The 18081-nt window shown below is 60.8% G+C and overlaps 2 protein-coding genes across 2 annotated transcripts in view; one reads left to right on the top strand and one right to left on the bottom strand.

Moving 5' to 3' along the window:
• The window catches only part of itih6 (inter-alpha-trypsin inhibitor heavy chain family member 6), a 106894-nt gene extending 102089 nt beyond the window's left edge, over positions 1 to 4805 (bottom strand). The window contains exon 1 of the mRNA XM_072487923.1: positions 4388 to 4805. Within this exon, the coding sequence (XP_072344024.1) occupies positions 4388 to 4486 (99 nt within the window). The 5' untranslated portion in view covers positions 4487 to 4805. The remainder of the gene's footprint in view (positions 1 to 4387) is intronic.
• atp2b4 (ATPase plasma membrane Ca2+ transporting 4) overlaps positions 1 to 18081 on the top strand; it is a 386143-nt gene that overhangs the window by 273700 nt on the left and 94362 nt on the right. The window lies entirely within an intron of this gene.

The raw sequence follows: 18081 nt of genomic DNA, 5'->3' as shown, positions 1-18081 counted from the left end.
AAACACTACCAGGGCAGGTAAAGCACGGGGTTAGATACAGAGTAAATCTTCCTCTACACTGTCCCCATCAAACACTCCCAGGATAGGTACAGCACGGGGTTCGATACAGAGTAAAGCTCCCTCTGCACTGTCCCCATCAAACACTCCCAGGACAGGTACAGCATGGGGTTAGATACAGAGTAAAGCTCCCGCTACACTGTCCCCATCAAACATTGCCAGGACAGGTACAGCACGGGGTTAGATACAGAGTAAAGCTCCCTCTGCACTGTCCCCATCAAACACTCCCAGGACAGATACAGCACGGGGTTAGATACAGAGTAAAGCTCCCTCTACACTGTCCCCATCAAACACTCCCAGGACAGGTACAGCACGGGGTTAGATAGAGTAAAGCTCCCTTGACACTGTCCCCAGCAAACACTCCGAGGACAGGTACAGCACAGGGTTAGATACAGAGTAAAGCTCCCTCTACACTGACCCCATCAAACACTCCCAGGACAGGTACAGCATGGGGTTAGATACAGAGTAAAGCTCCCTCTACACTGTCCCCATCAAACACTCCCAGGACAGGTACAGCACGGGGTTAGATACAGAATAAAGCTCCCTCTACACTGTCCCCATCAAACACTCCCAGGACAGGTACAGCACAGGGTTAGATACAGAGTAACGCTCCCTCTACACTGTCCCCATCAAACATTCCCAGGACAGGTACAGCACGGGGTTAGATACAGAGTAAGCTCCCTCTACACTGTCCCCATCAAACACTCCCAGGACAGGTACAGCACGGGGTTAGATACAGAGTAAAGCTCCCTGTACACTGTCTCCATCAAACACTCCCAGGACAGGTACAGCACGGGGTTAGATACAGAGTAAAGCTCCCTCTACACTGTCCCCATCAAACACTCCCAGGACAGATACAGCACGGGGTTAGATACAGAGTAAAGCTCCCTCTACACTGTCCCCATCAAACACTACCAGGGCAGGTAAAGCACGATGTTAGATACAGAGTAAATCTTCCTCTACACTGTCCCCATCAAACACTCCCAGGATAGGTACAGCACGGGGTTCGATACAGAGTAAAGCTCCCTCTGCACTGTCCCCATCAAACACTCCCAGGACAGGTACAGCATGGGGTTAGATACAGAGTAAAGCTCCCGCTACACTGTCCCCATCAAACACTCCCAGGACAGGTACAGCACGGGGTTCGATACAGAGTAAAGCTCCCTCTGCACTGTCCCCATCAAACACTCCCAGGACAGGTACAGCACGGGGTTAGATACAGAGGAAAGCTCCCTCTACACTATCCCCATCAAACACTCCCAGGACAGGTACAGCACGGGGTTAGATACTGAGTAAAGCTCCCTCTACACTGTCCCCATCAAACACTCCCAGGACAGGTACAGCACGGGGTTAGATACAGAGTAAAGCTCCCTCTACACTGTCCCCATCCAACACTCCCAGGACAGGTACAGCACGGAGTTAGATACAGAGTAAAGCTCCCTCTACACTGTCCACATCAAACACTCCCAGGACAGGTACAGCACGGGTTAGATACAGAGTAAAGCTCCCTCTACACTGTCCCCATCAAACACTCCCAGGACAGGTACAGCACGGGGTTAGATACAGAGTAAAGCTCCCTCTACACTCTCCCCATCAAACACTCCCAGGACAGGTACAGCACGGGGTTAGATACAGAGTAAAGCTCCCTCTACACTGTCCCCATCAAACACTCCCAGGACAGGTACAGCACGGGGTTAGATACAGAGTGAATCTCCCTCTACACTGTCCCCATCAAACACTCCCAGGACAGGTACAGCACGGTGTTAGATACAGAGTAAAGCTCTCTCTACACTGTCCCCATCAAACACTCCCGGGACACGTACAGCACGGGGTTAGATACAGAGTAAAGCTCCCTCAACACTGTCCCCATCAAACACTCCCAGGAAAGGTACAGCACGGGGTTAGATACTGAGTAAAGCTCCCTCTACACTGTCCCCATCAAACACTCCCAGGACAGGTGCAGCACGGGGTTAGATACAGAGTAAAGCTCTCTCTTCATAAATCCCTATCTCTGTAACCTCCTCCAGCCCCTGCAGTTCTCCCTCTATTGGAGAGACACAGAGAGAGATAGCGAGAAAGAACGAGATAGTAACAGAGGGAGAGACAGCGAGGTTGAGAGAGAGAAAGACAGAGCGAGAGAGGAAGACAGACACAGACAGAAAGGGAGAGGGATAGAGACCAAGAGAGAGAGACAGAGAGAGAGAGAGAGACAGAGAGAGAGAGACAGAGAGAGAGAGAGAGACAGAGAGAGAGAGAGACAGAGAGAGAGAGACAGAGAGAGAGAGAGAGAGAGAGAGAGAGAGACAGAGAGAGAGAGACAGAGAGAGAGAGAGAGAGACAGAGAGAGAGAGAGTCAGAGAGAGAGAGAAAAAAGGGAGATAGAGAGAGAGCCAGAGAAAGAGCGTGACAAGGATAGAGAGAGAGTGAGACAGAGGGAGGTAGAGAGAGAGAGAGTCGACAAGATTTAGGAGGTCGGCTCCCGGGATGAGGGGGCTCCCAGCTCCGTGGACAGACTGGAGAAGCCGGGATTGTTCTCTCGGGAGAAAACTTAGTGAATTTACAGTGCAGAAGGAGGCCATTCGGCCCATCGAGTCTGCACCGGCTCTTGGAAAGAGCACCCTACACAAGGTCAACACCTCCACCCTATCCCCATAACCCAGTAACCCCAACACTAAGGGCAATTTTGGACACTAAGGGCAATTTAGCACGGCCAGTCCACCTAACCTGCACATCTTTGGACTGTGGGAGGAAACCGGAGCACCCGGAGGAAACCCACGCAGACACGGGGAGGACGTGCAGACTCCGCACAGACAGTGACCCAAGCCGGAATCGAAACTGGGACCCTGGAGCTGTGAAGCAATTGTGCTATCCACAATGCTACCGTGCTGGAGGAGGTTACAGAGATAGGGAGGGTTGTTGGGGCTGGAGGAGGTTACAGAGATAGGGAGGGTTGTAGGGGCTGGAGGAGGTTACAGAGATAGGGAGGGTTGTTGGGGCTGGAGGAGGTTACAGAGATAGGGAGGGGTGTAGGGTTGGAGGTGGTTACAGAGATAGGGAGGGTTGTAGGGGCTGGAGGAGGTTACAGAGATAGGGAGGGTTGTAGGGGCTGGGGGAGGTTACAGAGATAGGGAGGGTTGTAGGGGCTGGAGGAGGTTACAGAGATACGGAGGGTTGTAGGGGCTGGAAGAGGTTACAGAGATAGAGAGGGTGTAGGGTTGGAGGTGGTTACAGAGATAGGGAGGGTTGTAGGGGCTGGAGGAGGTTAAAGAGATAGGGAGGGTTGTGAGGGCTGGAGGAGGTTACAGAGATAGGGAGGGTTGTAGGGACTGCAGGAGGTTACAGAGATAGGGAGGGTTGTAGGTGCTGAAGGAGGGTCAGTGCTGAGGGAGTGCCGCACTGTCAGAGGGTCAGTGCTGAGGGAGCACCGCACTGTTGGAGGGTCAGTGCTGAGGGAGTGCCGCACTGTCCGAGGGTCAGTGCTGAGGGAGTGCCGCACTGTCGGAGGGTCAGTGCTGAGGGAGCGCCGCACTGTCAGAGGGTCAGTGCTGAGGGAGCGCCGCACTGTCGGAGGGTCAGTGCTGAGGGAGCGCCGCACTGTCGGAGGGTCAGTGCTGAGGGAGTGCCGCACTGTCGGAGGGTCAGTGCTGAGGGAGCGCCGCACTGTGGGAGGGTCAGTGCTGAGGGAGCGCCGCATTGTCGGAGGGTCAGTGCTGAGGGAGCGCCGCACTGTCTGAGGGTCAGTGCTGAGGGAGCACCGCACTGTCGGAGGCTCAGTGCTGAGGGAGTGCCGCACTGTCGGAGGGTCAGTGCTGAGGAAGCGCCGCACTGTCGGAGGATCGGGGCTGAGGGAGTGCTGCACTGTCGGAGGGTCAGTGCTGAGGGAGCGCCGCACTGTCCGAGGGTCAGTGCTGAGGAAGCGCCGCACTGTGGGAGGGTCAGTGCTGAGGGAGCGCCGCATGTGGGAGGGTCAGTGCTGAGGAAGCGCCGCACTGTGGGAGGGTCAGTGCTGAGGGAGCGCCGCACTGTCCGAGGGTCAGTGCTGAGGGAGTGCCGCACTGTCCGAGGGTCAGTGCTGAGGGAGTGCCGCACTGTCGGAGGATCGGGGCTGAGGGAGTGCCGCACTGTCCGAGGGTCAGTTCTGAGGGAGCGCCGCACTGTCGGAGGGTCAGTGCTGAGGAAGCGCCGCACTGTCGGAGGCTCAGTGCTGAGGGAGTGCCGCACTGTCGGAGGGTCAGTGCTGAGGGTACACAGCGCAGATTAGTGGGATGTGGGGAGGATGTGTATCTGTCTGATGGCCTGGCGGGGAACCAGACCTACTGGACGCACTCACCGATCTTGCTGGACGCTCGTGTCCACTGGCTTCGCTGTACCCCATCAGGATGGACACGCAGAGCGCGAGAGCCGTCGATAGGTCAGCGAGACCCTGCATCTCGCAGCCTGCAGGAAGAACAGCTCCGAGGTAGAGAGAGACAGAGAGAGAGAGTGAGACAGAGAGAGAGAGAGAGACAGAGAGAGTGAGACAGAGAGAGAGAGAGACAGAGAGAGGGAGACTGGAGAGAGGCAGAGACACACCGAGAGACAGAGAGAGTGAGAGAGAGAGGATGGCAACAGTTCTCGGCTGAATTCTCCTTCTGACACGAGAGAATTCCTGAGCGACGTCCCAGCTCTGAATTGCCGCTGGGAATCCTTCGCGTTTACAAGGAGCAGATTGATTGAGCTGCGGTGTTGCAGCCAGCTCCTTCTGGGCTTGTGTAGCTGAATACGCTCTGGCCAATATCTCCTTGGGGGCCGCCCCTGCTCCCCCCTCACAACCTTTGCCGCTTGTCCTCGGAGTTTGAAGTTGTGCTGCCGGCTCGGCCAAAGACAACATTGGAGAAAGGAGCTGAATTCTCTTCAGGTCTTTATAACAGTGAGTGCTCTGTGCCCTGTGCTCTGTACCCTGTGCCCTGTGCTCTGTGCCCTGTGCTCTGTGCCCTGTGCTCTCTGCCCTGCGCTCTGTGCTCTGTGCCCTGTGCTCTGTGCCCTGTGCCCTGTGCCCTGTGTCCTGTGCCCCGTGCCCTGTGCCCTGTGCCCTGTGCTCTATGCTCTGTGCCCTGTGCTCTGTGCCCTGTGCTCTGTACCCTGTGCTCTCTGCCCTGCGCTCTGTGCTCTGTGCCCTGTGCTCTGTGCTCTGTGCCCTGTGCTCTGTGCTCTGTGCCCTGTGCTCTGTGCCCTGTGCTCCGTGCCCTGTGCCCTGTGCCCTGTGCCCTGTGCTCTGTGCCCTGTGCTCTGTGCCCTGCGCTCTGTGCTCTGTGCCCTGTGCTCTGTGCTCTGTGCCCTGTGCTCTGTGCTCTGTGCCCTGTGCTCTGTGCCCTGTGCTCCGTGCCCTGTGCTCCGTGCCCTGTGCTCCGTGCCCTGTGCTCCGTGCCCTGTGCTCCGTGCCCTGTGCTCTGTGCCCTGTGCCCCCTGCTCTGTGCTCTGTGCCCTGTGCTCTGTGCCCTGTGCCCTGTGCTCTGTGCTCTGTGCCCTGTGCCCTGTGCTCTGTGCCCTGTGCTCTGCGCCCTGTGCCCTGTGCTCTGTGCCCTGTGCTCTGTGCCCTGTGCCCTGTGCTCTGTGCCCTGTGCTCTGTGCCCTGTGCTCTGTGCTCTGTGCCCTCTGCTCTGTGCCCTGTGCTCTGTGCTCTGTACACTGTGCTCTGTGCTCTGTGCCCTGTGCTCTGTGCTCTGTGCCCTGTGCTCTGTGCCTTGTGCTCTGTGCTCTGTGCCCTGTGCTCTGTGCTCTGTGCCCTGTGCTCTGTGCTCTGTGCCCTGTGCTCTATGCTCTGTGCCCTGTGCCCTGTGCTCTGTGCCCTGTGCCCTGTGCCCTGTGATCTGTGCCTTGTGCTCTGTGCCCTGTGCTCTGTGCTCTGTGCCCTGTGCTCTGTGCTCTGTGCCCTGTGCTCTGTGCTCTGTGCCCTGTGCTCTATGCTCTGTGCCCTGTGCTCTGTGCTCTGTGCCCTGTGCCCTGTGCCCTGTGATCTGTGCCTTGTGCTCTGTGCCCTGTGCTCTGTGCCCTGTGCTCTGTGCTCTGTGCCCTGTGCTCTGTGCTCTGTGCCCTGTGCTCTGTGCTCTGTGCTCTGTGCCCTGTGCTCTATGCTCTGTGCCCTGTGCTCTGTGCTCTGTGCCCTGTGCCCTGTGCACTGTGATCTGTGCCTTGTGCTCTGTGCCCTGTGCCCTGTGCCCTGTGCCCTGTGCTCTGTGCCCTGTGCCCTGGGCTCTGTGCCCTGTGCCCTGTGCTCTGTGCCCTGTGCTCTGTGCTCCGTGCCCTGTGATCTGTGCCTTGTGCCCTGTGATCTGTGCCTTGTGCTCTGTGCCCTGTGCCCTGTGCTCTGTGCCCTGTGCCCTGTGCCCTGTGCTCTGTGCTCTGTGCTCTGTGCCCTGTGCTCTGTGCCCTGTGCCCTGTGCCCTGTGCTCTGTGCCCTGTGCCCTGTGCCCTGTGCCCTGTGCCCTGTGCCCTGTGCCCTGTGCTCTGTGCCCTGTGCCCTGTGCTCTGTGCCCTGTGCCCTGTGCCCTGTGCTCTGTGCCCTGTGCCCTGTGCCCTGTGCCCTGTGCTCTGTGCCCTGTGCCCTGTGCTCTGTGCCCTGTGCCCTGTGCCCTGTGTCCTGTGCCCCGTGCCCTGTGCCCTGTGCCCTGTGCTCTATGCTCTGTGCCCTGTGCTCTGTGCCCTGTGCTCTGTACCCTGTGCCCTGTGCTCTGTGCCCTGTGCTCTGTGCCCTGTGCTCTCTGCCCTGCGCTCTGTGCTCTGTGCCCTGTGCTCTGTGCTCTGTGCCCTGTGCTCTGTGCTCTGTGCCCTGTGCTCTGTGCCCTGTGCTCCGTGCCCTGTGCTCCGTGCCCTGTGCTCCGTGCCCTGTGCTCCGTGCCCTGTGCTCCGTGCCCTGTGCTCTGTGCCCTGTGCCCCCTGCTCTGTGCTCTGTGCCCTGTGCTCTGTGCCCTGTGCCCTGTGCTCTGTGCTCTGTGCCCTGTGCCCTGTGCTCTGTGCCCTGTGCTCTGTGCCCTGTGCCCTGTGCTCTGTGCCCTGTGCTCTGTGCCCTGTGCCCTGTGCTCTGTGCCCTGTGCTCTGTGCCCTGTGCTCTGTGCTCTGTGCCCTCTGCTCTGTGCCCTGTGCTCTGTGCTCTGTACCCTGTGCTCTGTGCTCTGTGCCCTGTGCTCTGTGCTCTGTGCCCTGTGCTCTGTGCCCTGTGCTCTGTGCTCTGTGCCCTGTGCTCTGTGCTCTGTGCCCTGTGCTCTGTGCTCTGTGCCCTGTGCTCTATGCTCTGTGCCCTGTGCCCTGTGCTCTGTGCCCTGTGCCCTGTGCCCTGTGATCTGTGCCTTGTGCTCTGTGCCCTGTGCTCTGTGCTCTGTGCCCTGTGCTCTGTGCTCTGTGCCCTGTGCTCTGTGCTCTGTGCCCTGTGCTCTATGCTCTGTGCCCTGTGCTCTGTGCTCTGTGCCCTGTGCCCTGTGCCCTGTGATCTGTGCCTTGTGCTCTGTGCCCTGTGCTCTGTGCCCTGTGCTCTGTGCTCTGTGCCCTGTGCTCTGTGCTCTGTGCCCTGTGCTCTGTGCTCTGTGCTCTGTGCCCTGTGCTCTATGCTCTGTGCCCTGTGCTCTGTGCTCTGTGCCCTGTGCCCTGTGCACTGTGATCTGTGCCTTGTGCTCTGTGCCCTGTGCCCTGTGCCCTGTGCCCTGTGCTCTGTGCCCTGTGCCCTGTGCTCTGTGCCCTGTGCCCTGTGCTCTGTGCCCTGTGCTCTGTGCCCTGTGATCTGTGCCTTGTGCCCTGTGATCTGTGCCTTGTGCTCTGTGCCCTGTGCCCTGTGCTCTGTGCCCTGTGCCCTGTGCCCTGTGCTCTGTGCTCTGTGCTCCGTGCCCTGTGCCCCCGGGGGATCCCGTGATCAGTGTGTCCACGGGATCAGTGTGTCCCGGGATCAGTGTGTCTCCGGGATCAGTGTGTCCCGGGTTCAGTGTGTCCGGGGATCAGTGAGTCCCCGGGATCAGTGTGTCCCCGGGATCAGTGTGTCCCCGGGGTCAGTGTGTCCCCGGGATCAGTGTGTCTCCGGGATCAGTGTGTCCCCGGGATCAGTGTGTCCCGGGATCAGTGTGTCCCCGGGATCAGTGTGTCCCCGGGATCAGTGTGCCCCGGGATCAGTGTGTCCCGGGATCAGTGTGTCCCCGGGATCAGTGTGTCTCCGGGATCAGTGTGCCCCGGGATCAGTGTGTCCCCGGGATCAGTGTGTCCCCGGGGTCAGTGTGTCTCTGGGATCAGTGTGTCTCCGGGATCAGCGTGTCCCGGGATCAGCGAGTCTCTGGGATCAGTGTGTCCCGGGATCAGTGTGCCCCGGGATCAGTGTGTCCCCGGGATCAGTGTGTCCCGGGATCAGTGTGTCTCCGGGATCAGTGTGTCTCCGGGGTCAGTGTGTCCCCGGGATCAGTGTGTCCCCGGGGTCAGTGTGTCCCCGGGATCAGTGAGTCCCCGGGATCAGTCTGTCCCCGGGATCAGTGTGTCCCCGGGATCAGTGTGTCCCCGGGATCAGTGTGTTCTGGGGTCAGTGTGTCCCCGGGATCAGTGTGTCCCAGGGATCAGTGTGTCCCGGGATCAGTGTGTCTCTGGGATCAGTGTGTCCCCGGGATCAGTGTGTTCTGGGGTCAGTGAGTCCCCGGGATCAGTGTGTCCCGGTATCAGTGTGTCCCTGGGATCAGTGTGTCCCCGGGGTCAGTGTGTCTCCGGGATCAGTGAGTCCCCGGGATCAGTGTGTCTCCGGGGTCAATGTGTCTCCGGGGTCAGTGTGTCTCCGGGGTCAGTGTGTCCCGGGATCAGTGTGTCCCCGGGATCAGTGAGTCCCCGGGATCAGTGTGTCCCTGGGATCAGTGTGTCCCCGGGATCAGTGAGTCCCTGGGATCAGTGTGTCCCTGGGATCAGTGAGTCCCCGGGATCAGTGTGTCCCCGGGATTAGTGTGTCCCGGGATCAGTGTGTCTCTGGGGTCAGTGTGTCTCCGGGGTCAGTGTGTCCCGGGATCAGTGAGTCCCCGGGGTCAGTGTGTCCCCGGGATCAGTGTGTCTCCGGGGTCAGTGTGTCTCCGGGGTCAGTGTGTCCCGGGATCAGTGTGTCCTGGGATCAGTTAGTCCCCGGGATCAGTGTGTCCCCGGGATCAGTGAGTCCCCGGGATCAGTGTGTCCCTGGGATCAGTGTGTCCCCGGGATCAGTGTGTCCCGGGATCAGTGAGTCCCCGGGATCAGTGTGTCCCCGGGATCAGTGTGTCCCGGGATCAGTGTGTCTCCGGGATCAGTGTGTCCCCGGGATCAGTGTGTCCCGGGATCAGTGTGTCCCCGGGATCAGTGTGTCCCTGGGATCAGTGTGTCCCGGGGTCAGTGTGTCCCGGGATCAGTGTGTCCCGGGATCAGTGAGTCCCCGGGATCAGTGTGTCCCCGGGATCAGTGTGTCCCTGGGATCAGTGTGTCTCCGGGATCAGTGTGTCCCCGGGGTCAGTGTGTCCCCGGGGTCAGTGTGCCTCCGGGGTCAGTGTGTCCCGGGATCAGTGTGTCCCGGGATCAGTGTGTCTCCGGGATCAGTGTGTCTCCGGGGTCAGTGTGTCTCCGGGGTCAGTGTGTCCCGGGATCAGTGTGTCCCCGGGATCAGTGAGTCCCCGGGATCAGTGTGTCCCTGGGATCAGTGTGTCCCCGGGATCAGTGTGTCCCCGGGATCAGTGAGTCCCCGGGATCAGTGTGTCTCCGGGGTCAGTGTGTCTCCGGGGTCAGTGTGTCCCGGGATCAGTGTGTCCCCGGGATCAGTGAGTCCCTGGGATCAGTGTGTCCCTGGGATCAGTGTGTCCCCGGGATCAGTGTGTCCCGGGATCAGTGAGTCCCCGGGATCAGTGTGTCTCCGGGATCAGTGTGTCCCGGGATCAGTGAGTCCCCGGGATCAGTGAGTCCCTGGGATCAGTGTGTCCCCGGGATCAGTGTGTCCCGGGATCAGTGAGTCCCCGGGATCAGTGTGTCTCCGGGATCAGTGTGTCCCGGGATCAGTGAGTCCCCGGGATCAGTGTGTCTCCGGGGTCAGTGTGTCTCCGGGATCAGTGTGTCCCGGGATCAGTGTGTCTCCGGGATCAGTGTGTCCCGGGATCAGTGTGTCCCCGGGATCAGTGAGTCCCTGGGATCAGTGTGTCCCTGGGATCAGTGTGTCCCCGGGATCAGTGTGTCCCGGGATCAGTGAGTCCCCGGGATCAGTGTGTCTCCGGGATCAGTGTGTCCTGGGATCAGTGAGTCCCCAGTATCAGTGTGTCTCCGGGGTCAGTGTGTCTCCGGGGTCAGTGTTTCCCCCGGGTCACAGTGTGTCTCCGGGATCAGTGTGTCTTTTTCATTTATCTGCGGCAAAACTGGCATCGAAGGCCGTCATAGGTCCGCACAAGAGCTGCACTGTCAGAGGGTCAGTGCTGAGGGAGCGCCGCACTGTCAGAGGGTCAGTGCTGAGGGAGCACCGCACTGTCAGAGGGTCAGTGCTGAGGGAGCACCGCACTGTCGGAGGGTCAGTGCTGAGGGAGTGCCGCACTGTCGGAGGGTCAGTGCTAAGGGAGCGCCGCACTGTCGGAGGGTCAGTGCTGAGGGAGCGCCGCACTGTCGGAGGGTCAGTGCTGAGGGAGCACCGCACTGTCAGAGGGTCAGTGCTGAGGGAGCGCCGCACTGTCAGAGGGTCAGTGCTGAGGGAGCACCGCACTGTCAGAGGGTCAGTGCTGAGGGAGCACCGCACTGTCAGAGGGTCAGTGCTGAGGGAGCGCCGCACTGTCGGTGGGTCAGTGCTGAGGGAGCGCCGCACTGTCAGAGGGTCAGTGCTGAGGGAGCACCGCACTGTCAGAGGGTCAGTGCTGAGGGAGCACCGCACTGTCAGAGGGTCAGTGCTGAGGGAGCGCCGCACTGTCGGTGGGTCAGTGCTGAGGGAGCACCGCACTGTCAGAGGGTCAGTGCTGAGGGAGCACCGCACTGTCGGAGGGTCAGTGCTGAGGGAGCGCCGCACTGTCAGAGGGTCAGTACTGAGGGAGTGCCGCACTGTCGGAGGGTCGGTGCTGAGGGAGCGCCGCACTGTCGGAGGGTCAGTGCTGAGGGAGCACCGCACTGTCGGAGGGTCAGTTCTGAGGGAGCGCCGCACTGTCAGAGGGACAGTGCTGAGGGAGCGCCGCACTGTCGGAGGGTCAGTACTGAGGGAGCGCTGCACTGTCGGAGGGTCAGTGCTGAGGGAGCGCCGCACTGTCGGAGGGTCAGTGCTGAGGGAGCGCAGCACTGTCGGAGGGTCAGTACTGAGGGAGCGCTGCACAGTCGGAGGGTCAGTGCTGAGGGAGCGCCGCACTGTCGGAGGGTCAGTGCTGAGGGTGCGCCGCACTGTCGGAGGGTCAGTGCTGAGGGAGCGCCGCACTGTCGGAGGGTCAGTGCTGAGGGAGCGCCGCACTGTCGGAGGGTCAGTACTGAGGGAGCACTGCACTGTCGGAGGTCATTGCTGAGGGAGCGCCGCACTGTCGGAGGGTCAGTGCTGAGGGTGCGCCGCACTGTCGGAGGGTCAGTGCTGAGGGAGCGCCGCACTGTCGGAGGGTCAGTGCTGAGGGAGCGCCGCATTGTCGGAGGGTCAGTGCTGAGGGAGCGCCGCACTGTCGGAGGGTCAGTGCTGAGGGTGCGCCGCACTGTCGGAGGGTCAGTACTGAGGGAGCGCCGCACTGTCGGAGGGTCAGTGCTGAGGGAGCGCCGCACTGTCGGAGGGTCAGTACTGAGGGAGCGCTGCACTGTCGGAGGGTCAGTGCTGAGGGAGCGCCGCACTGTCGGAGGGTCAGTGCTGAGGGTGCGCCGCACTGTCGGAGGGTCAGTGCTGAGGGAGCGCCGCACTGTCGGAGGGTCAGTGCTGAGGGAGCGCTGCACTTTCGGAGGGTCAGTGCTGAGGATGCGCCGCACTGTCGGAGGATCAGTGCTGAGGGTGCGCCGCACTGTCGGAGGGTCAGTACTGAGGGAGCGCCGCACTGTCGGAGGGTCAGTGCTGAGGGAGCGCCGCACTGTCGGAGGGTCAGTACTGAGGGAGCGCTGCACTGTCGGAGGGTCAGTGCTGAGGGAGCGCCGCACTGTCGGAGGGTCAGTGCTGAGGGAGCGCTGCACTGTCGGAGGGTCAGTGCTGAGGGAGTGCCTCACTGTCGGAGGGTCAGTGCTGAGGGAGCGCCGCACTGTCGGAGGGTCAGTGCTGAGGGAGCGCCGCACTGTAGGAGGGTCAGTGCTGAGGGAGCGCCGCACTGTCGGAGGGTCAGTGCTGAGGGAGCGCCGCACTGTCGGAGGGTCAGTACTGAGGGAGCGCTGCACTGTCGGAGGGTCAGTGCTGAGGGAGCGCCGCACTGTCGGAGGGTCAGTGCTGAGGGAGCGCTGCACCGTCGGAGGGTCAGTGCTGAGGGAGTGCCTCACTGTCGGAGGGTCAGTCCTGAGGGAGCGCTGCACTGTCGGAGGGTCAGTGCTGAGGGAGCGCCTCACTGTCGGAGGGTCAGTGCTGAGGGAGCGCTGCACTGTCGGAGGGTCAGTGCTGAGGGAGCGCCGCACTGTCGGAGGGTCAGTGCTGAGGGAGCGCCGCACTGTCGGAGGGTCAGTGCTGAGGGAGCGCCGCACTGTCGGAGGGTCAGTGCTGAGGGAGCGCCGCACTGTCGGAGGGTCAGTGCTGAGGGAGTGCTGCACTGTCGGAGGGTCAGTGCTGAGGGAGTGCTGCAGTGTCGGAGGATCAGTGCTGAGGGAGCGCCGCACTGTCGGAGGGTCAGTGCTGAGGGAGCGCCGCACTGTCGGAGGGTCAGTGCTGAGGGAGCGCCGCACTGTCGGAGGGTCAGTGCTGAGGGAGTGCTGCACTGTCGGAGGGTCAGTGCTGAGGGAGTGCTGCAGTGTCGGAGGGTCAGTGCTGAGGGAGCGCCGCACTGTTGGAGGGTCAGTGCTGAGGGAGCGCCGCACTGTTGGAGGGTCAGTGCTGAGGGAGCGCCGCACTGTCGGAGGGTCAGTGCTGAGGGAGCGCCGCACTGTCGGAGGGACAGTGCTGAGGGGGCGCCGCACTGTCAGAGGGTCAGTGCTGAGGGAGCGCCGCACTGTCGTAGGGTCAGTGCTGAGGGAGCGCCGCACTGTCTAAGGGTCAGTACTGAGGGAGCGCTGCACTGTCGGAGGGTCAGTGCTGAGGGAGCGCCGCACTGTCGGAGGGTCAGTGCTGAGGGAGCGCTGCACTGTCGGAGGGTCAGTGCTGAGGGAGCGCCGCACCGTCGGAGAGTCAGTGCTGAGGGAGCGCCGCACTGTCGGAGAGTCAGTGCTGAGGGAGCGCCGCACTGTTGGAGGGTCAGTGCTGAGGGGGCGCCGCACTGTCGGAGGGTCAGTGCTGAGGGAGCGCTGCACCGTCGGAGAGTCAGTGCTGAGGGAGCGCCGCACTGTCAGAGGGTCAGTGCTGAGGGAGCGCCGCACTGCCGGAGGGTCAGTGCTGAGCGAGCGCCGCACTGTCGGAGGGTCAGTGCTGAGGGAGCGCCGCACTGTCGGAGGGTCAGTGCTGAGGGAGCGCCGCACTGTCAGAGGGTCAGTGCTGAGGGAGCGCCGCACTGTCGGAGGGTCAGTACTGAGGGAGCGCCGCACTGTCGGAGGCTCAGTGCTGAGGGAGCGCTGCACTGTCGGAGGGTCAGTGCTGAGGGTGCGCCGCACTGTCGGAGGGTCAGTGCTGAGGGAGCGCCGCACTGTCGGAGGGTCAGTGCTCAGGGAGCACCGCACTGTCGGAGGGACAGTGCTGAGGGAGCGCTGCATTTGGGAAGGAGAGTGCTGAGGCAGGGTCAGTATTTATGGAGGGTTAGTGTTTTGAGGGAGGGTCAGTATTGAGGGCGGGGTAGTGTGAGGGTGGGGTACTATTGAGGGTGGGGCAGTGAGGAGCTGAGTGGTCTGATTGACAGTTGGTCCTGCCAATGGGGAGCAATGGGTGGGGCCAGGCTGGAATGTTGATACATCTGGGGGTGGGGCCAGGCTGGCATGCTGATACATTCTGGGGGCGGGGCCAGGCTGGAATGCTGATACATTCTGGGGGCGGGGCCAGGATGGAATGCTGATACATTCTGGGGGCGGGGCCTGGCTGGAATGCTGATACATTCTGGGGGCGGGGCCAGGCTGGAATGCTGATACATTCTGGGGGCGGTGCCAGGCTGGAATGCTGATACATTCTGGGGGCGGGGCCAGGCTGGAATGCTGATCCATTCTGGGGGCGGGGCTAGGCTGGAATGCTGATACATTCTGGGGGCGGGGCTAGGCTGGAATGCTGATCCATTCTGGGGGCGGGGCCAGGCTGGAATGCTGATCCATTCTGGGGGCGGGGCCAGGCTGGAATGCTGATCCATTCTGGGGGCGGGGCCAGGCTGGAATGCTGATCCATTCTGGGGGCGGGGCCAGGCTGGAATGCTGATCCATTCTGGGGGCGGGGCCAGGCTGGAATGCTGATCCATTCTGGGGGCGGGGCCAGGCTGGAATGCTGATCCATTCTGGGGGCGGGGCCAGGCTGGAATGCTGATCCATTCTGGGGGCGGGGCCAGGCTGGAATGCTGATCCATTCTGGGGGCGGGGCCAGGCTGGAATGCTGATACATTCTGGGGGCGGGGCCAGGCTGGAATGCTGATCCATTCTGGGGGCGGGGCCAGGCTGGAATGCTGATACATTCTGGGGGCGGGGCCAGGCTGGAATGCTGATCCATTCTGGGGGCGGGGCCAGGCTGGAATGCTGATCCATTCTGGGGGCGGGGCCAGGCTGGAATGCTGATCCATTCTGGGGGCGGGGCCAGGCTGGAATGCTGATCCATTCTGGGGGCGGGGCCAGGCTGGAATGCTGATCCATTCTGGGGGCGGGGCCAGGCTGGAATGCTGATCCATTCTGGGGGCGGGGCCAGGCTGGAATGCTGATCCATTCTGGGGGCGGGGCCAGGCTGGAATGCTGATCCATTCTGGGGGCGGGGCCAGGCTGGAATGCTGATCCATTCTGGGGGCGGGGCCAGGCTGGAATGCTGATCCATTCTGGGGGCGGGGCCAGGCTGGAATGCTGATCCATTCTGGGGGCGGGGCCAGGCTGGAATGCTGATCCATTCTGGGGGCGGGGCCAGGCTGGAATGCCGATACATTCTGGGGGCGGGGCCAGGCTGGAATGCTGATCCATTCTGGGGGCGGGGCCAGGCTGGAATGCTGATCCATTCTGGGGGCGGGGCCAGGCTGGAATGCTGATACATTCTGGGGGCGGGGCCAGGCTGGAATGCTGATACATTCTGGGGGCGGGGCCAGGCTGGAATGCTGATACATTCTGGGGGCGGGAGGTTTGAAATGGGCTGAGATGCGGAAGAGGCTCTGCGGGAGGAGGAGGCGATGCTGCTCCGGGTGCTCCTGCTCCTCGCCTCCCTCCTTCCCCCCGGGGCCCGGGCTCAGTCCCCGCTGCTGGAAGAGGGCAAGCGGCAGCTGCAGCGGCTCCAGCAGCTCGGCCAGCAGCCCCAGTACGGAGCCTGCTGGAGGGGCGCTCTGGACAAGGTGGACAGGGGCTGCAGGCAACTCGACCAGGAGCAGCAGAGCAGGATCGCCCTGGCTTTCACACACTGTCACCTGGAGAGGTGAGAGAGACAGAGAGAGAGAGACAGAGAGAGAGACAGAGAGAGAGAGACAGAGAGAGAGAGAGACAGAGAGAGAGAGAGACAGAGAGAGAGAGAGACAGAGAGACAGAAAGAGAGAGAGACAGAAAGAGAGAGAGACAGAGAGAGAGAGAGACAGAGAGACAGAGAGAGAGACAGAGAGAGAGACAGAGAGACAGAGAGAGAGACAGAGAGAGAGAGAGAGAGAGAGACACAGAGAGAGACACAGAGAGAGTCTCTGTATCTAACCCCGTGCTGTACCTGTCCTGGGAGTGTTTGATGGGGACAGTGTAGAGGGAGCTTTACTCTGAATCTAACCCCGTGCTGTACCTGTCCTGGGAGTGTTTGATGGGGACAGTGTAGAGGGAGCTTTACTCTGTATCTAACCCTGTGCTGTACCTGTCCTGGGAGAGTTTGATGGGGACAGTGTAGAGGGAGCTTTACTCTGTATCTAACCCTGTGCTGTACCTGTCCTGGGAGAGTTTGATGGGGACAGTGTAGAGGGAGCTTTACTCTGTATCTAACTCCGTGCTGTACCTGTCCTGGGAGTGTTTGATGGGGACAGTGTAGAGGGAGCTTTACTCTGTATCTAACCCCGTGCTGTACCTGTCCTGGGAGTGTTTGATGGGGACATTGTAGAGGGAGCTTTACTCTGTATCTAACCCTGTGCTGTACCTGTCCTGGGAGTGTTTGATGTGGACAGTGTAGAGGGAGCTTTACTCTGTATCTAACCCCGTGCTGTACCTGTCCTGGGAGTGTTTGATGTGGACAGTGTAGAGGGAGCTTTACTCTGTATCTAACCCTGTGCTGTACCTGTCCTGGGAGTGTTTGATGTGGACAGTGTAGAGGGAGCTTTACTCTGTATCTAACCCTGTGCTGTACCTGTCCTGGGAGTGTTTGATGGGGACATTGTAGAGGGAGCTTTACTCTGTATCTAACCCTGTGCTGTACCTGTCCCTGGGAGTGTTTGATGTGGACAGTGTAGAGGGAGCTTTACTCTGTATCTAACCCCGTGCTGTACCTGTCCTGGGAGTGTTTGATGGGGACAGTGTAGAGGGAGCTTTACTCTGTATCTAACCTCGTGCTGTACCTTTCCTGGGAGTGTTTGATGGGGACAGTGTCGAGGGAGCTTTACTCTGTATCTAACCCCGGGCTGTACCTGGCCTGGGCGTGTTTGATGGGGACAGTGTAGAGGGAGATTTACTCTGTATCTAACCCCGTGGTGTACCTGGCCTGGGCGTGTTTGATGGGGACAGTGTAGAGGGAGATTTACTCTGTGTCTATGTCAGTATTGGCAGGATACAGGGTGCAGAGAGTGTGACAAAAACAGGAAGTGGGTATTTGTGTGGTCAGATTGATCTGATCTCGACTCTGGTTATCTGTGAGGGCCTGACTGATAGTCTGAGCGCCCCTGATAGAATCATCACATTTGCAATGTTAATGCTCGTCACCTCATCCTGGGTTAAGTTAATGTATTTCTGTGATTCGGGATTTTCGTGGTCCTCAGAACATCCCTGGCAGCTGACCGCCTTGCTGGGGGGGGGGGGGGAGGGCTCGCTGGTTTATGCACAGCGCAATCCCAGGAACTGCAATGATGCAGAAATACCTTTCGATTCTAAAGCACTTCAACTCTACCACTGAAGGAATCGACACTCCAGTTCCAGTCTTAGAGAGAGATGTACTGTCGGAGGGTCAGTGCTGAGGGAGCGCCGCACTGTTGGAGGGTCAGTGCTGAGGGAGCGCCGCACTGTCGGAGGGTCAGTGCTGAGGGAGCGCCGCACTGTCGGAGGGTCAGTGCTGAGGGAGCGCCGCACTGTCGGAGGGTCAGTGCTGAGGGAGCGCCGCACTGTCAGAGGGTCAGTGCTGAGGGAGTGCCGCACTGTCGGAGGGTCAGTGCTGAGGGAGCACCGCACTGTCGGAGGGTCATTGCTGAGGGAGTGCCGCACTGTCGGAGGGTCAGTGCTGAGGGAGCGCCGCACTGTTGGAGGGTCAGTGCTGCGGGAGCGCCGCACTGTCGGAGGGTCAGTGCTGAGGGAGTGCCCCAGTGTTGGAGGGTCAGTGCTGAGGGAGCGCGGCACTGTTGGAGGGTCAGTGTGTTGAGGGAGTGCCGCACTGTCGGAGGGTCAGTGCTGAGGGAGTGGCGCACTGTCGGAGGGTCAGTGCTGAGGGAGCGCCGCACTGTCAGAGGGTCAGTGTTGAGGGAGTGCCGCACTGTTGGAGGGTCAGTGCCGAGGGAGCGCCGCACTGTCAGAGGGTCAGTGTTGAGGGAGTGCCGCACTGTCGGAGGGTCAGTGCTGAGGGAGCACCGCACTGTCGGAGGGTCATTGCTGAGGGAGTGCCGCACTGTCGGAGGGTCATGTTGAACCAGCTGCAGTCCCCGTGTGGTGTAGGTACACCCACAGTGCTGTTAG

The sequence above is a fragment of the Scyliorhinus torazame genome, chromosome 22, assembly GCF_047496885.1.
Source record: "Scyliorhinus torazame isolate Kashiwa2021f chromosome 22, sScyTor2.1, whole genome shotgun sequence".
In the NCBI taxonomy this organism is placed as follows: Eukaryota; Metazoa; Chordata; class Chondrichthyes; order Carcharhiniformes; family Scyliorhinidae; genus Scyliorhinus; species Scyliorhinus torazame.
This window is presented reverse-complemented; position numbering and strand designations above follow the sequence as displayed.